Source organism: Natrix helvetica, assembly GCF_964273705.1.
Source record: "Natrix helvetica genome assembly, chromosome: 2".
Lineage (NCBI taxonomy): Eukaryota > Metazoa > Chordata > Lepidosauria > Squamata > Natricidae > Natrix > Natrix helvetica.
In genome coordinates, this window is record NC_138552.1 from 14,220,397 (window position 1) to 14,239,745 (window position 19,349).

General features: G+C 40.3%; 1 protein-coding gene across 2 annotated transcripts in view; it reads right to left on the minus strand.

The window, feature by feature from the left end:
* Positions 1-2,774: 2,774 nt before the first annotated feature.
* The window catches only part of CCDC68 (coiled-coil domain containing 68), a 56,077-nt gene continuing 39,502 nt past the window's right edge, over positions 2,775-19,349 (minus strand). For both annotated transcript variants that reach the window (XM_081942041.1, XM_081942042.1), the window contains exons 6-11: positions 19,015-19,143; positions 15,629-15,711; positions 13,324-13,429; positions 9,619-9,702; positions 8,175-8,251; positions 2,775-4,432 (exon numbers count right to left, since the gene is read on the minus strand). In XM_081942041.1, coding sequence (XP_081798167.1) covers positions 4,384-4,432; positions 8,175-8,251; positions 9,619-9,702; positions 13,324-13,429; positions 15,629-15,711; positions 19,015-19,143 — 528 coding nt within the window. In that variant the 3' untranslated portion in view covers positions 2,775-4,383. The remainder of the gene's footprint in view (positions 4,433-8,174; positions 8,252-9,618; positions 9,703-13,323; positions 13,430-15,628; positions 15,712-19,014; positions 19,144-19,349) is intronic.

The window sequence follows — 19,349 nt, forward strand, 5'->3', positions numbered from 1 at the left end:
GTCTTTCCAACAAATATATTTATTGAAATTGTCCTTTTCAGATTTTGATTCAACACTAAGAGCCCCCTGACTGATCAGTTGCTTCCCCCCCCCCCGCCGCTTTGTTTTGCTTTCAGTGTGCCCTTAAATTAGATAACTCTGAGCATGTTTTCTGTTGGTCTTTGAGACGGTTCTGTAGAAATTAAAGTTTTACATTCTTTGAACTAAATGTCTGGATTATCTCTCTCTCTGGATGAACTGCACTGCCAGCCTAGCAGCACCAGTCGTTAACCGTGTTGTATTACTACTACTATGCTGTTGCTTTTCAATGATATATAAATATGTATTTATATGTGTGAGCCTGTGCGTGAGTACACACATATACATACATACAATCAGACTGTATCCATTGGTGTCTGGGTTTTTACAATATGGCTAAGGAATGTAATTCTGTAGTTTCGTTTCTGCACTGTTCTTTTGAGATTAAAAACTCTTCATTTTTAAAGCAGTTGTGGATTGTTGTCTTGAAGAGCAAACATGATCTAAGGGGCCTGAGAATGGTGAAACTGTGCAGACGACACACACAATGTGTCTTACTTGATTCTGGCTTTGCACATGGGAATCAGTAAAAGGTAAAGGTTCCTCTTGTACATATGGGCTAGTCATTCTCAACTCCAGGGGGGCAGTGCTCATGTCCGTTTCAAAGCCGAAGAACCAGCGTTGTCCAAAGACGTCTCCGTGGTCATGTGGACGGCATGACCAAACGCCGAAGGCACACAGAACGCTATTACCTTCTCACCAAAGATAGTCCCTATTTTTCTACTTGCATTTTTACCTGCTTTCGAACTGCTAGGTTGGAAGAAGTGTGAATCAGTGGTGGGATTCAAATAATTTAACAATTGGGTTATCTGCCCTAATGACCAGCTGGGTAGGCAGGGCTCGGTGGTCATGTGACTGGGTGGGTATGTCCAACTCAACCACTCACGTCGATGGGCACTTCGTCTTAGCTGTTACAATGTAATAAGGGTTAACCAGAGAGGCAGTTTCTGTAAGGAGGGCAATAGAGATTAGGCTAGAAACACCACCAGAATGTTTCCTGCCTGCCTTCCTTACAGGATTAGCCCTGTAAAATGGGGGGGGAAATGAGATTTCTTCTAACAACTGGTTCTCTGAACTGCTTTGAAAGTTAACAATCGGTTCTCCCGAATAGTTGCGAACTGGCTTCCCCGTTGACTTTGCTCGTCAGAATGTCTCAAAAGAGGATCAAATGACCCCAGGACACTGCAACCATCATAAATACGAACCACTTGCCAATCATTCTATTGTAAATCATGTGACCATGGTGGGGATACTGCAATGGTCATAATAGTGAAAAACTGTCATAAGTCACTTTTTTTCAGGGCTGTTGTAATTTTGAACGCTCACTAAATGAACTGTTGTAAGTCAAGGACTACCTGTATACCCAACCTCTGCAGGATCTCAGTTTTATTTCATCCTGAAGTTGTTTATTTGTATATATTTTTATTTTGCTGCTTTTTTTTTTTTGCCATATAACCGTGGACATTTCTGGCTTGGCAGCCCGATAGTGGCAGAGAGGCTGGTTCTATGGGAGCCTTAGGCACACGTACAAGCGTGCTCAACTCCATTTGCATAAGCAGTTATCAGATTTTCTGATTGCTGAAGGATAGAGTTGTGGCCCAGCAGCAGCCGGCTGAGCTGTTGGTGGACTCTGACAGCTCAGACCATTGTGGGACTGCTCTGGAGGATGAGGAAGACTCTGGAGGGTGTTTGGAGTCAGAGCAGGAACTAGAGAGGCCTGTTGGCCACCAGGTGGCATCTGATCAGGGAGCAGTGAGGAGGAACAGGGAGGTTGTCCCTGATGTGCGTTTACATAGAGCTGAGAAGAGAAAGGAACAGCTTGGAGAAGACATAGAAGAAAGTAAGAACAGCTGGTTAAGGGTGTGGCCCCCTCCTAAAGAGTTTATAGGTGGAGTGACGGGAGGGGAATCTTTGCAGGAAACAACAGTCCATTATATGAGCCGTTGCGGAAGCATTCTGTAAGTTTTAATCTTGGCTTCTTGAAGATAACTTTCTAGGCTCCTAGCCAAGGGGTGGCTTTATCTATGTAATTAGTCGTGGCAGACAGCCAAGCTTGGGTCTTACATATTCATTGGAATCACGGGACAGAATAGGTAGGGAGCAGGAAAGGGGGAAAAAACCCCAAATAGGCACACATTTAAGGCAGAAAGACTAATGTACTGTAGCTGGACCCCGGAGGGAGTGCGAGTGCTCTGTGGTGAGCCCTGCCTTGGAAAACATCATGATTTTTGAGAAAGTGAAGAGGGAAGGTTGGAATGAAACAGAGAAGAAAAAAGTTCCTGGCATTCCTGACTCATTCCCAGGAATCCAGATAATGAAATCATGGTTAACACTCATTACACTGACAAAGTTGCCTTCAGCTAAACTTCATCGTTTTATCCACAATGCACACCAGCTTACCTTATGGTCTTGCGGCTTAAATAATTGATTGAACATTGTACCGGTTATTTATTTTGCTACAGTGCAGAGATGATCCAGCCAGATGGAAGCATAAATCTCTCTGCAGGCCAAGGAACAACCAACCTTAGCTTTCATTGTCACGCTGGCCACTAGACAGACCATCCTTGAGATTTTTAGATGCCGTTTCTTATCCTGATAACTACACTCTTGATTTCACGGCTTTCAGATTGTCTATTTCGTCGATATGTTTTGACAGTCTTGGCAAGCTGCTCTTGAAATATCATCTAAGGATGCTGTAATCATTACAGATAAATAAATAATTTATTCATTTAATTATGGGGAAACTTGCTCTTGTGCTGTCAATAAAACAGGGCCCAGCCAAATGTAGAATCTGTTTTTATAGAGGTATAACTCAAAATATATATTCCTACTTTTCTTGCCTCAAGCCAGGGGTGAAATCCTCCTGGTTTGGCCCGGTTCGGCCGAACCGGTAGGGGGCGATTGTCCTTGGTTCTGAGAACCGGTAGTAAAAAAAAAAAAAAAGCTTCTTAGGATCGTGCGGCTCAGCTGTGAGCCATGCGACTGTCGGGAGCTTTTTCTCCGCTTTTTAAAGCATTTTTTCCCCTGCCGGAACAAATGCTTTCAAAAGCGAAAGAAAGTTGACCACACCCACCTGATCACATGACCCCACCACCACCAAGCCACGCCCACACAACCGGCAAATCAAAATTTTTGATTTCACCACTGCCTCAGGCATACTGCTTGATGAAGCTGCCTTAGAAGAGCTCCATGCAAGAACACTCACATTTTACCGATTCTAAATCATGACATAGGGATGGCTTTGGGACTGTCTTCTCTGTGCTTAGATGCACCTCCCAGAGGTATTTTACTTCCTTCAGAAACATAATTTGTAAAATTATCATTTTACACAACAACATTATAATTAGCTTGCCAGATTCAAACTAATCTTAGGGGACGGGGTGTAAAGCTGTAAAGAGCTATCTCCATTCAAGGTTTTCTAAGGGTCACTTTACTTATAATTCTCCATAAAATATAATACTAAGAGCTGCAATTTGGCAAATCTGCAAATCTATTGGATTTATGCAACCTCCACAGAGTAGTGCAGTGGCCTAGAGGTGAAGCTCTTGCCTCACAACCAGGAGGTTGTGAATTCAATCCTAGGTAGAGGCAGATATGTCTCTCTCTGGGCACAATGAGGATATATCTACTGGAATAAAACTCTGCATTGGTGATAGGAAGGGCATCTGGCCAGTAAGCACTCAGCTCCATTCAGTTGCCGAAACTACACCCCGCAAGGGATTATGGGGTCATGAAAAGGAATTGATAGATGCAATCTCCACACAAGTGCTCATTCGTCTTCTTTCTCTCTCTCGCCTGGTATCCAAAACCAGGAAGAGAGAATTCTCACAAAACTAGTATTAGTCAGTTGTGGATCATCTGAACAACACATCTGAGCTCCACATCATATGTTTGATCCAGCTGCCTTAGTCCACCATTATATTCTTCAGTGTAGATTCAGCTGCGTGTTATAGAATTTGCAGGAAGAAATTGGTCCTTATGGATGAATGAGTTCTGAAGCCAATGCATTTCCATCACCGGTAGGAACAACCACAATGCTTCTAATAATGGGCCCATAGATGACTACAAATGAACTCTCTCCCTCCATTTGTCCCAGCCTCCTAGATGCCTTCTGCCACATCTCGATTTACTTCTTCCCTTAGAAGACCATCTTGAGATTCCATACAATTAATTTAAAAGATGAAATTGTTAGATGGCATTCACCGTGCAGGTAAATCCAATGGAAATGCATAGAGACAGTATTCTGGAAAGAAAAGACCATCCTTGCAATGGCTCTGAGGAAGGTTCAGACCTCATAGGAATAGGTCACTTGCGTAGTTTGGATATTACAAGGTACGGCAAGTTCTCCTCAATCCTGGAAGAAGATGGAGAATGTTTTAATTGAGCAAGATATCATTCTGGGGAAAAAAAACTAGTTTAGATTTTGGAAATTAATCCTGTATTGACATTATTCGAAGAATCTGGAAGAAGGAGTTATTTCAGAGATCCTAAGAACTGCGTTAAGATCAGTCATTGTCAGGTTCAGTTTACAAATGGTCAATAGCATATAATTGCTTCATTATAATTAACCAGGAAGTAGAATGACAATATCTGTCTCTTCATTAAAATAAAGATTGTAATATAGTGGTACCATGGAACTCATTGTTAATTGGTTCTGGGAGGTGCAATGCGTATCAAAAACAATGAGTAGCAAACAATTTTTTCCCCTTATAGTGAGATACAAGTTATCACCAGCAAGTTCTACTTTGTGCGTTGAGTACCAAACAAATGAGTATTGGAACAAAATTTTCGTGTCAAAATGCATTGAGTAGCAAATTTGATGAGTTTCAAAGCAATTGAAAACCAAGGTACCACTGTAATTTGAAAAAAAAAATGTTTCTTTAAGTGAAAAGTGAACCAGTCTACATGGCAAGTAAATTCTATAGAACTTGAACTTCTAACTCCATATTTTTACCTTTGTGATTTTTTTAGTTCAGCAACAAAGTAGACCTGAAGTTTAACTTGTTTTGTATAGATCCAACACTTCATGACTATCATTTTTATTCAGTAACTAAGTTCATGCATTACATTAAACTATGGTACATTTAACTAGGATTCCCTGAACAACAAATAACAATTGATTGGGTTCACACAACATATCAACTTCAAAATACCAATCAAACTAGCATTATGGTTTAGCACGTGTAAATCTAACCAATTTTTTTTAACGTATTTTTCCTGAACATTTTAAAAGAAAAAACAAAATCAGAAAAGAAGTGGTATGCTATAAGCGCATGAGCAGAATTATAGTCCAAAAATGGTTCCTATATGAGATTAAATTTTGTATAAAATTTTGTTTTTCAAATAGAAATTTTAGACTGCTAAGTACTTTCCCACAAGTCCATTAATTTTACAGAAAAAAATTATATATGGTTTTCAGTTAAATGTAGCTGTTAATGTACTACATACACACAGACTTTGATAATATTCAATCAAAAGATTGCAGGTTGAAAAGGGAATTCAACTTTTCGACAGTTTTCAAGTTCTTTTGAAGCAGGAAATTAAAGTAGCACACAACATTCTGAAAAACTCAAACCACAAGTGCGTGTTTCAATACGGTTAGCAAAGACTATGATTTGACTGATAGCCTGAATTAGCTAAAGTCAGTAGTGAGATTCAGCTGGTTCGCACCACTTTGGGAGAACCGGTTGTTAACTTTCTGAGCAGTTAGATGAACTGGTTGTTGAAAGAAATCATTAGGGCAGAGACCCGGTTGTTAAATTATTTGAATCCCACCACTGGCTAAAGTCTATTGAATTTGAAATATCAGAATTCCCTGTAATTTGGTTCTGTGGACTAATTCTTTTAATGATAATAGTGGCCAAGTGCTGGAAAGATTTCTATAACTTACTACTTACTATAATATACTTACTATATCTTTGGCTCCACCTTCTGGAAAATCTGCACATTGCAGAAATTTAGTCTTTTGGTTGAGTCATAGAGCAAAAAAATTGCCAGCTCTATCTCATAGGAAAAATACTGAGCTATATATCCTGTCAACAACTGTACTGTCCATTGTCCAGCCCAGCTCATGCATTTTTCATAAACACCATGTAACACAAGAAGTTCAGCTTGTAATGAACTGAACTTGTAACTGCTGAAACCCAACAAAGCTTAACCAGGGCAGGTGGCTTTATTCCTACACCATGTTATGCTTGGATAGTTGTCCTAACCCCTGTTAGGATTGACAAGCTTTTATGTGTTGTGGGAATGCAAATCAGTTGATTAGTTTATGCTCCAGTGTATTGTGTAAATGAGTTAAATCAGTAACTAAGTTTAGGATGGTAGACGAAAATAGTAATTGCATTCCACAAGTTATTATAATTAGGATATTACTAGTTAAAACTCTATCCTTTCCCAATCTCAACCCATTCAAATGGGATTGCAGTCTCCAGAATCCCCAATCATATGGGTATTTTGGGAGTTGCAGTCCCAATACACCTGAACTAGACCACATGGAAAGAGACTGTGATTTGTGGCCACCAAATTGATGCATTTCCGGGGAATAAGTTTTCGGTGGTCCTCATTATATTGCATCCCTTTAAAAACATAGAAATAACAGAATAACTGAGTTGGAAGGGACCTTGGAGGTCTTTTAGTCCAACCCCCTGCTCAGGCAGGAAACCCTATACCATTCCAGAGAAATGGTTGTCCAATCTCTTCTTTAAAACTCACGGTGTTGGATGTTTCACAACTTCTGGAGGCGAGTTGTTCTACTGATTGATTTTTCTATCAGGGAGTTTCTCCTCAGTTCTAAGTTGCTTCTCTCCTTGATTAGTTTCCACCCATTGCTTCTTGTCCTGCCCTCAGGTGCCTTGGAGAATAGTTTGACTTCCTCTTCTTTGTGGCAACCCCTGAGATATTGGAACACTGCTATCATGTCTCCCCTAGTCCTTCTTTCTATTAAACTAGACATACCCAGTTCCAGCCACCGTTCCTCATATGTTTTAGCCTCCAGTCCCCTAATCACCTTGGTTGTTCTTCTCTGCACTTTTTCTAAAGATCAGTATCTTTTTTACATCGTGGCGACCAAAACTGAATGCAGTATTCCAAGTGTGGCCTTACCAAAGCATTATAAAGTGGTATTAACACTTCAAGTGATCTTGATTCTATCCCTCTGTTTATGCAGCCTAGAACTGTGTTGGCTTTTTTGGCAGCTGCTGCACACGGCTGGCTCATATTTAAGTGATTGTCTATTAGGACTTCAAGATCCCTCTCACAGTGACTAATATTGAGCCAGGTACCACCTAAACTATACCCGTGCATTTGCTTTTTCTTGCCTAAATGTGGAACCTTGCTTTTTTAACCATTGAATTTCATTTTGTTAGATAGTGCTCAATGTTCAAGTCTGTCAATATTTTTCTGTACTTTCAGCCTAACTTCTGGAGTGTTGGCTATTCCTGCCAACTTGTTGTCATCTGCAAATTTGATGAGTTCCCCACCTATCCCTTCCTCCAAATCATTGATGAAGATGTTGAAGAGTACTGGGCCTAAAACAAAGCCTTGGGGTGCCCTACTGCATAATTCCTTCCATCTAGATGCAGTTCCATTGAGGACTACACGTTGCGTGCGGTTGGTCAGCCAGTTACGAATCCATTTGGTGGTGATGCTGTCTGGCCCACATTTTTCTATCTTATCAAGTAGTAGGTTGTGGTCTACATTATCAAAGCCCAAATATATTATATCCACAGCATTCCTCTGGTATACTAATTTTGTCACTTTGTCAAAGAATGCAATAAGATTTGTCTGGCATGGTCTGCTTTTGACAAACCCATGTTGGCTTTTGGTTATTACTTTGTTTGCCTCTAGGAGTTCACTAATTCGTTGCTTGATTTCCAGAAACCTCCCAGGTATTGAGGTCAGGCTGATAGGTCTGTAGTTTCCTGGAGCTATTATTTTTCCTTTTTTGAAGATTTGAAAATTTCCAGTCCTTGTTAGGCAGGATGGAGAAGAAAGAAGCCCATCTATACTGGTGTTTAATCTTTCAAATCAAAAGAATGTTAGCATTTCTGAAGATGTAATTGTTGAACCACCATAAAAATAAGGAAGGGATGTACCTTGTGCAAACAGCTTTGGAGACTTTTGGTTTTGATTGGCTCTTCTGGAATTCCACTTCATACTTCAGTTCATTGTTCTAGAACAATGATTATATAAGTATATAGATCATATGAACCTCAAATATTAACACAAACAGATGCTTTTTTGCCTACATGTTCTATAGGATACCAACAAATTGCAGCTAACTAAAAAGGTGGGATAAACACAGGTAGTCCTCGACTTACAACAGCTCATTTTGTGACTGTTCAAAGTTTCAACATCACTGAAAAAAGTGACTCATGACCATTTTTCACACTTACAACCTTCGAAGCATCCCCTTGGTCACATGATCAAAATTTAGATGCTTGGCAACTGGCCCATATTTATGACGGTTGCAGTGTCCAGGGGTCATGTGATCACCTTTGCGACCTTCTGACAAGCAATGTGGGAAAACTAGTTTCACTTAGTGACCATGTTACAAATTTACCAGCTGCAGTGTTTCACTCAACAAGTGTAGAAAGAAAAGTCATAAAGTGGAGCAAAACTCACTTAACAAATGTTTCACTTATCAACAGATATGTTGTGTTCAACTGTGGTTGTAATTTGAGGACTACCTGAAGAAATGCCTCACAGATGCCATCACAGCAACAGCATCCTTGGGTTAGAGATAGCAATGCCTAACATTGATCTTGCAAATTTCTAATACTAAGGACACTGCAAAACCAAATGACTGAATCCGATTTAGATCTTGCAACATTCTTATATTCTACTGAAGCAGGACAGAATGCTTGCCATGATATTTAGAAAAGTGTATCGAAAATGATTTGTCCTAAAATTGATCCATCCAGACTTTGGGGGAGAAGGAGAGGAGTGATTCAACATAATGGGTAGAACAGGCTTGAGTTTTCAAATAACAACAATACAAACAGAAGTAGAAAGACTGGGGAAAAAGAAAGCAAAGGCAACATCAAAAGTAGTAATAGGGGCCCTGGGTGCGATACAAAAACATCTGGAGCACCATTTAAACAACATCAGCATTGACAAACTCACCATCAGTCAATTGAAAAAAAGCAGCTTTCTTTGAAACAGTGCTTATGGAGATCTCAACCATCCAGGTCATGGTTGTCTCAAGGATGCTTTTTAAAAGGCAACTGGATTTTATTGGGGTTTTTTCCCTGGAAAATGTTTCGCTTTTCAGTACAAAACTGAAAAAGCTTCTTGGATGGGAAGCAAAATGTTTTCAAGGGGGGAAAAAATCCAAAAAGTCCAGTTGCCTTTTGGAAAAAGCACCTTTGGGACTTTATTTGGAAGAGCTTACATCCTGCAACAATACCTTTAACACTGTCACACAACATTTGCCCATCCCAGATCCTTGGGAAGGACTTGATAGGTGGATAAAAATGCCAAATCCAGGCTAAAGATCTGGCTGACAGCATGCTGAGCCATAACAGTAATAATAATTACCTTTAGTTGAAGCATTGCTATCTGGTCTTTTAATTTTTCTATTCTTTCATCCTGATATTTCAGTTCATTATTCAGCCCCTCGATCTAAAACAATGTGGAGAAATTATTTAGTAACAAAATTTGCTAGATGCAATTTCAAAGTTCGTGCCTTCAAAATCCATGAGATTATTTCACAGCAGAAGGCACTCCGGAGTAACATTTCACATTGCCAACATATTTCTATGCCTTTTATTCTGTTACATTTCTTTACATTTTGTTCTTATTGTGATTTAAGAAGAGCCTCTCCTCAACGTAACACATCTGAAGATTTCCAGGGAAAGTTTGTGCCCTTCTACCAATCAAATTTAAATTTTTTACCAATGTCTGAAGAATGATGTACTGTTTCCCTGAAAATAACACAGGGTCTTATTTTCTTTTGACCCCAGAAATAAGCAGTTGGCCTTATTTTTGGGGAGGTCTTATTATTTTTTAGGTGCAGGCATGGGTGGGTTCCTGCCAGTTCTAACCTCTTCTATAGAAGAGGTTCCACAAATCTACTGTGCCGTTTAGAACCGGTTCCAGCTCCCTCCCCCTGCCCACCCGCACCACGCTTGCCCCGCCCACTGCTCACTGATTGGCTGGCTCACCAACCGCCCCACCCCACCTCTAAGAGTCCTATCTAAACCTTAAACTCTTAAAGCTGTCAAGTTTGAACACCCCTGGGATTTTTTTTCTAAAGGGTTAGGGGTGCAAGAGTCTTGCAACTTGACAGCTTTAAGACTTGCATGCTTCAAATGCCAGAGTTTCTGAGCCAACATTTTGGTTGCTAAGCAAGAGCGTTGTTAAGTGAGTTTCACCACATTTTACAAGTTGGCCACGCCCACCCAGTCACATGACTGCCAAGCCACTCCCACTCAGTCAGATGGCTGGCAAGCCACTCCCACCCAGTCACATGGCCGGCAAGCCACTCCCACAAAGCAGGCCACACCTACAGAAGAGGTTCTGAAAAAATTTGAAACCCACCACTGGGTGCAGGAGGACCCTTAACCTCGACCTGCTGCCTGTGGATCAGCTGATCCAGAGAGGGCCGGAAGTTCTATCTCTGTTTCTGGCACACTCTTGCCAGCCCTAGCGTCACTGGGTCTGCCACTCTTTTTGCGGCCGCCACTAAGAGAAGGGGTGTTGTAGATAGGGTTTGCGAGAGCGGCCTCTGTGAGGCCATTCTGCGTGGATGGCGGGTGCATGTGCTGTGAATGGGGGATGTCTTCTCCTTCCCCCACCAGGAAATGGCAGGGACCAGCTGCCCATGAGTTTAAATAATTTAGGAGAGGCCTTATTTTCAGGGGAGGACTTATTTTAGCGCCTGCGTTCAAAAGCCCGATTGGGCTTATTATCCAGGGAGATCTTATTTTCAGGAAAACAGGCTACTATATATTGTTTACAATCAAAGGTATTTTCAGATTTATCTAGGATTATAGGCAGTCCTCAGCATACATACTGTATGAAGCCTGCCCAATACAGTTGTGATAGTAATAAAATAGGACAGTCTTGTGGCAAATTTGATATTACAACATTTTTTTGTGGTGGTCGTTAAATAAACCAATGGGTTTCCTATGGGGACCATTTTGCCAAAACCCAAAAGTGCTGTCATGTGACTGAGGAACGCTTCAAATGCTGTAAATATGACCAATGTTGCTGAGCATCCGAAACTTCTCAGTCACGTGACTGAGAAGGGGACCATCAGAAGTTCAGATCCAGGTCTTAAGTCCCATTTTCGGGTCCATCGTAACTTTGAACCCTAATCAGTCAAACATAAGCTTAGGACTACCTCTACGTCAAACACAATACTGTATTTTTCGGAGTATAAGATGCACCAATGAAGAGACATTTTTTAAAAAGAAAAGTAGGTAGGTAGAGAGAGAGAGAAAGAGAGAGAAATACAGTAGGGAGGGAGGGAGGGAGAGTGAGGAGTTAGGTAGTTAGGTAGATAAAAACGAGCAAAAAACGGCCCGTTTTTTGCAAAAAAAAAATTGTATGCATAGCCTTTAGGAAGCTTATAGAGTGCTGCTGGGGGCTGAGGGGGAAAATGGGCCATTTTTGCTCATTTCTGCCCTCCCCAGCCCCCCAAGAGCTCTCTAAAAACCTCCATAAGGCTATGCATGGCCATTTTGGTGAAGGGACGGGGCTTCGGGAGGCAAAAAATGCTGTATTCAGTGTATAAGACGCAACCAGATTTTCAGCCTCTTTTTTTGAGGCAAAAAGGTACGTCTTATACTCCGAAAAATACGGTAGGTTGCCTCAAATGCCTTAAAGTAATATGAAAGTGGGATTCCCCTTGAGTCATCTTCAAACTTTGAACATACATGCATTAGATATTTATTTGCACTGCATTATTTGTTCAACATTACTACATTATTGCTTTTATCATTAATATCTGTATGCTGCCTGCAGTTTCCTAAGGCAATAAATAAATGGAATAAATAAGCATTTGCTATGTAATTGCTTTTAAATCTTATATTCTCAAGACTAAATAAATAATAAAATAATAATAACTTAGATTTATGTTCCATCTTTTCTCCTCAGCTCGAGGTGTTTTATGAAAATCCCTTCATATATTTTTTTCCTCACAGAAAGAACCCCTGTGTGAGAGAGTAATTGGTCCAAAATCACATGAGAATAAAAATCTTGACAACTACAAGACATTTTCCTTCTAAAAAAAAAACCCAGCTACACTCAATTTGGCATATATTATAATATTTGCCAACAATTTTCACTTAGGTACTGACTGGTGAGTGTGTACATGTGAGTGGGTATGTTTTTGAGAGAAAAATGCACAGATGTGTAGTAAAAATATAAAAAAAGAACAGAATAAAACTTTTGACTTTAGTTTTTAATATTCATAGTGAACTGCCTATATATGACCAGAGATTAACTTTTCTCTTTGCTTCTGGAGCTTTTTTATCTTCAAAAATGCCCCTTTTTCTGTTTTTATATTTTTCTGTATTTTGTTCAATGATTAATTGGATAACTGTTTCTCCCAAATAACTGCATCTCAAGTATTTGAGATAGATAATGCAATTAATGACTGTGTTAATTAATGAGATAGTTATACAATATTACAGAGCACAACAGCAGGAGCTATTTAAAAATTAGATTACATTAATCCTATATTGTAATGCAATGGAATGCAATGCAATGCGTGTGCATGTACATATAGTAAGTATTGTATTTCAGCATAAGTTTTAAATATAAATGCACAAGACGGCAATTCATGAATAGATTTGCTGACTTTTCAAATAAAAAGTAATTATAAAAGTCTGATTGAAGTGTTTTAGTTGATTAATGGCCAAATAAATGGAAGTATTAACAGAATATTATCCCATGAAAAGGAAGAATTGCATAATGGTTACAACATCTCCCTTTCCCATTCCCGTATTTTGAGGGGTGCCTTCTATAAATTTGCCAATCCCCCTTATTTCTAAGTCCTTCCTTCTCACACCTACATGAAGATGATTTCACTACATCAGGGGTGTCCAAACTTGGGAACTTTAAGACTTGTGGACGTCAACTCCCAGAATTCCCCAGCCAGCCATACTGGCTGGGGAATTCTGACAGTTGAAGTCCACAAGTCTTAAAGTTCTCAAGTTTGGACACCCCTGCACTACATGGTGGTCTGAACTCAGAGAATGGCTTGGCTGCTAGGATATTGAAATAGATGTTTCAAACCTGGCGAATCAGATTGTGCAAATGTTGGTGCTGAGAATGGATCACACGATCCAGGTGAGTAATTTGCTCCTGAAGAACACACATCTCTGACTGAACTTTTACACAGCTGGAACAAATGAGAAAGAGAAATCAAAACATTAAAGGAAGAAAAATAAAGACTAACCGGGATAAAGCCATTGAGAAAATGTGCATGAACTTTATGGAAGATGGACACTTTCTCATTGACCAAATGACGATGAAATGTTCATGTTAGTACATGGGTGTCAAGATCGCCAAGTCATGGTACCATCACATGATGCTTCGCGACTTTTCCCCCATTCGTGGAGCTGGGGTGGGCGTGGCTTGTACGTGATGCATCCAGCCCGCAAGGCGCCAGTTTGACACCCCTGTGTTAGTTGGATCTCTTGTTCCAATGGAATTTAGGTTTTGGGATTTTGTTAACATTTTTTTTTTCCAATTTTATGAATGTGTCCCTAGAACGTTGAAATCAAGAAACCAAATTTGGATGATCTGATAGTAAAAGGGACTCACAGATCATGAAGACCGTACCAGAACTATACTATACGTTCTTCTGGAGATCTTCTGTTAAGCATCAAAGAATAAACCATTGCATGTCTTCATGACTATCAGCCAACCAGATTTGTTTCCTCTTCCTTCATCTCCCCTGAGTCACGCCAGTATTTTCTAGATAAGCGTAGCTTCAATCCCCGCTCCTCTGTTTAAGTTCTAAATTTGCAATCGGTTAATGTGATTGCATTATGGGCAACTACCCATGTTTCCCTGAAAATAAGACCGGGTCTTATTTTCACCACTAGGACTTATTTTCAGGGATGTTTTATTCCCAACCCCCCCATGTACAGGAGCTCCGCTTCTTCTGCTTACTCGCAGATGGGCAGCAGGCCATGCACTGACTTACATCAGGGCCCTGCAGCTTGGCCACCCATGCCCCGATACCTACCTTGCTTCAGGGCCATGGCACCAACACACCACTTGGCCTCCTGCTCCGTTGTGTTTGTGAGCAAGCAGAAGTGGGCCAGCATCCATGTGGGCTCCTGCTGCACATGGCTGCTAGTGCTGGATCTTTGAACCAGTTGTCGGAGCGTGGATGGCCTGGCTGTGGAGGCCCTGAAGTGAGCCAGTGCAGGGCATATGGGGCAGCTCCACCCACATCCCGCCTCGCCTTGTGGCCGTGGTACTGCGCACAACCAGATAGAATGGGCTGCTAACCAGCTGCGCAGGCTCTTAAGTAGAGCTTATTTGGGAGATTAGACTTTTATTAGGCACAGACATAAAAACAAACCAGGGCTTATTTTCGGGATAGGTCTTATTTTCAGGGGAACGGTGTATTAAATGAAGTCTCTTTTGGGCTTCTTTTGTTCTCCAAAACCCTGAATCTTACTTTATCCTCTAGTACCGTGTACACTTTGCAACTCAACTCTTTTTTTAATTGATAATTTGCTGCTAAGTTTTGGTATAAAATGTGATACAATATGGTTTTTTAAAACTGTATCCAATCAATCAAGCATAGATACCAGAATGAGTCTACGGCTACATATCTGGTATGTATGCAGAAAAGTATATGATATGGGATCCACCTATTGCAATGGGATTCATCTGCTGTTTTGTAAAAGATGCAATTGTGTATAGATTACACAGTCTATGGCCTGGGAGGCATTTGAAGTCAAGATGGAGAAGTGCTGTAGATCTGCTCCCACCATCTATTACGTGCAGTTTTTCCAGAGTTTTCGGCATAGGAGAAGGATATATTTGATGCAGTCTATCCCACCTGTGTTAAATGATACCACCGAACAGTGTTTCCTAATTAAAATGAGATCAGGTAAGAACATGCCATTTTACAGATTACATTTTTCTTTCAGCTCTTGTACAATTTACAGAGTGGTCTATCTTTTACTAATACAAAGATTCTCCTCTGCTTTGCAAGTGTTTGCAGACCACTATTGATTTAGTGGTCTGCTCCTTCCGTAAGAAACTCAAAACCCACCTATTTAATCTAGCCGGCTTGGCCTAATTCCAGCTCTCCCACCCCAGCCTGTATTTTTAAAATTTGGTCTTAGGCTTAGTTTTTAATTTTTATAAATTTGTACAGGGGTTTAAAGTTTAATTCGTTTTTAACTATATTTATGATTATTTGTAAGGTTTTTTTAATTCGGTACCTGTACACCGCCCCGAGTCCCTTCGGGGAGAGGGGGCGGTCTAGAAATCAAATAAAATAAATAAATAAATAAATTTAGGTTTTGAGCTTTTTATTTTTTAAAAAAAAAAACGTTTTGTGAAGTTCACTAACCTTCGAGCGTTCTCCGCTTTTGACATCATCTGATGCAGCTTCTTTTTCAAAAGCTGTTTCTTTTCATCCAGCGTTTTTTTTTCCTGAAGAGAGCAAAGGAACAAGGATTGTTATCTGGTATACATATTTTCTTTAACAATCATCATCATCATCATCCAAAGTTCAAGCATTCCTCATAATTCACTTTCAGGGATGACCACAACACCTGGCAAACGGCAGATGTGCAAAATCTCATTTTTGGAAGAAGAGAGATGAAGTCATCCTGTCCTAAACATCTGCTGGGTACAGGAATCCATATTAAAATGGGGTTGACCAGACTCTACTTCAATGTTTTTAATTTAGGGCAGTTCATCCTTCCTTCAGTCTAAGGTTACAATCAGAATAGAGCTGGAAGCGATCTTAAAAGTCTTCCAGTTCAATCCCCTGCTCAGGAGACCTTACACCATTTCAGACAAGTGACTATCCAATCTCTTTTTAAAAGCCTCCAGTGGTGAAAGCACCCACAACCTCTGAAGGCAAAGCTGTTCCACTGGTTAATTGTTCTCAGTGTTAGGAAGTTTCTACTTAATTCCAGGTTGCTTCTCTCCTTGAATTAGTTTCCATCCATTGTTTCTTGTCTTGCCTTTTGGTACGTTGGAGAATAGGTCGATCCCCTCTTCTTTGTGGCAGCATTTCAAATACTGGAATACTGCTATCATGTCATCCCTAGTTTTTTCTTTTCACTAGATTAGCCATACCCAAATGCTGCAACTGTTCTTCATATGTTTTAGTCCCTAAGCCTTTAATCATCTTAGTTTCTCTTCTCTGCACTTTTTTCCAAAGTAAACCACTGTTATTCTTTAGGAACGATGTTCTTAACATTCATGTTTCCTTCAATAGCTTAAAATCATTTAAAAATGGGTTCATTCAATAACCAGCTGAAAAATTATCCTTTTAATCTTCTATTTTCAAAGCCCGTACCCATTTCTTCAGTCTCTCCTGTCCTGGCTTTTCCCAGTTTTCTGATCTTCCTTTCTTGTCTTCTTTGAACATTTTTTCTTCAGTTTGTCTGAATCTTTCTTACCACACGATGCCTTCATTTCTTTCAGATTCTATGAGGGGTATGATTCATGTAACATGTCCAACTAGAATTGGACATCTTGAGGTGGTGGCTTAATATGGCATTAAGAAAGTGCCAACTTCTTAGCAGGTTAAGTGAGCCAGTCTGTCACATTAAGCCAACCTGTTGTTTATTTGGGCTCAGCAGATCTTGCAAACAGAGCAACTATCTTTTGTTTATCTAGGCTTAATATAAAAATGTTGTGTGAAATTACCATATTTTTCAAAGTATAAGACGCACCTTCCCCCCCCCCCCCCAAGAGTGTGGAAATGGTGTGTCTTATACACCGAATACAGGCATTTCTGACCTCCCGAAGCCCCACCCCCACATTCAATTTTTGCAAACACGCCCCCGTTTTTGCCTTGCCCCAGCCCTGCTGAAGCCTGTAGAGTGCTGCTGGGGGCTGAGGGAAGGCAAAAACTTTTTTTTTCTTACTTACCTCTTCGAAATCTTGGTGTGTCTTATACACCGGTGCATCTTATAGTCCGAAAAATATGGTAAGTGTTTTTTTTTTATCAGGGCAACCTGATCTACCCAATTATGGGATAGAGCATACTGCTTTTGCTTTCACCTTTCAGTCCCAATCCAGGACCGTTCATAGGCAGTCAATCTGGCGACAAACTAGTGTGTGTGTTTGTGTGTGTGTGTGTGTGTGTGTTGAATTTTGGGTGAAATGTTATTTCAAATTCCAGACCACCTTAAACAAAAAAGGAATCTTTAGAAACAAATTAATGTTTCGGTATCTTGCCAGAGAGGACAGTTCTATCTGGTAAAGGATGCCCATCTAACCAGAAACTTGTCATGACTGAGAATGCTACAACTTTAATTTTGATTTGTTTAGCTGTATCTGGACCACAGGTGAATAACATGTATTTGATCATTTCCCATTTCCAAAACTTCTCAGTCTAAGTCCTTTGCTGAGATTCTATTAATGGAATGTGATTCCATTGGTTTCCAACTTAATTACAGAAGCATATGGTGACTTGGATTTTAGATAACACACTTATTGCAGTAACTCTGTTTGCTTCACAAGTGTCACTACTTATTAGTGAATCCACTGAGAAAGTTTTGGTTTCAATAGGAACCAAGAATGAATATTGTAGGAGTTCAGATGGCTGTCAGAAATTGGCTTTTCTTCCGTTTCCTGGGGAAATAATAGCTCACCTCAACAGTTTTCTGTTAACACCTACATTTAAAAAAAATGGTTTCTTGCCTCAAGATCCCACACACTGTCACAGACTTTAATGTCAAATACAGAGTGTCATGGAAAAATCTACTTATTAGTAAGGAATATGTAAATATTTGTCATTTCAAAATCCGGTTTGAAAAGAAAAGAAAGCTTCACCAGTTGAAAGGTGTGAAATTAATCATCCGTTTCATACAAAAAGCAATCACAATATTTGACCCGACATATGCAGTACAACCAGTGACGGGATTCAAATAACAACTGGTTCTCTGTTCTAAAGACCAGCTGGGAGGCGTGGCTCGGTGGTCATGTGATCGTGTGGGCGTGGCCAACTCAATGTCACTCAGGTCGATGAGTGCTTCGCCTTAGCTTTTACAATGCAGTAAGGGTTAACTGGGAGGCAGTTTCTGTAAGCAGGGCAATAAAGATTAGGCTAGAAACACCACCAGAATGTTTCCTTCCTGCCTTCCTTACAGGATTAGCCCTGTAAAGTGGGGGAAAAAATATTTCTTCCAACACCCAGTTCTCCGAACTGCTTAGAAAGTTAACAACTGGTCCTCCTGAATAGGTGCGAACTGGTTGAATCCCACCACTGAGTACAAACAACAATAATATGTACATACAGGTAGTCCTTGACTTACAACCATAATTAAATCCACAATTTCCATTGTTAAGCAACACAGTTTTAAGTGAGTTTTGCCCTATTTTACAACTTTGGTTGCCACAGTTGTTAAATGAATCACTGCAGCTGTTAGATTAGTAACATGGTTGTTAAGTGAATCGGCTTCCTCTTTGATTTTGCTTGTCGGAAGGTCACAAAAGGGGAGCACGTGGCCCCAGGACACTGCAACTGTCATAAATATGAGACAGTTGCCGAGCGTCTGAATTTCGATCACATGATCATGGGGAAGTTGCAATGGTCGTAAGTGTGAAAAAGGGTCGTAAGTCACTTTTTTCAGTGACTGCTGTAAGTCGAGGAATACCTGTGTTTCTTCATTTAAAAACAAAGACCACTAAAATTCTTAGGAAACTTTGGCAGTCATTGGTACGTGGCGGAATGGGTGCCAGGAATGTACGTAACCGATACGACTTCAATTTCACCTCTTCCATCCTTTGTACGCGTTTTTCCAGTTCTTCAATCTGGCCATATTTCTCATTCAGCTGCTCGCTTAGCTGACTGAGGCTGTCCATGTTTTGCTTTAAGATCTGCTCTTGCTCAAGTTTGCGGGCCTGCAATTAGAAAGCAAAAGCAGGGCTCTGAAGAATTTAGAAACAGATAATATCATGTTATGACCTCAAGGCAAGGGACACAAACTGATGTTTGGAATCAATAGCACCTGCACTCTGAATACAGCCATAAGGTAAAGGTAAAGGCTCCTCTCGCACATATGTGCTAGTCGTTCCCAAGTCTAGGGGGCGGTGCTCATCTCTGTTTC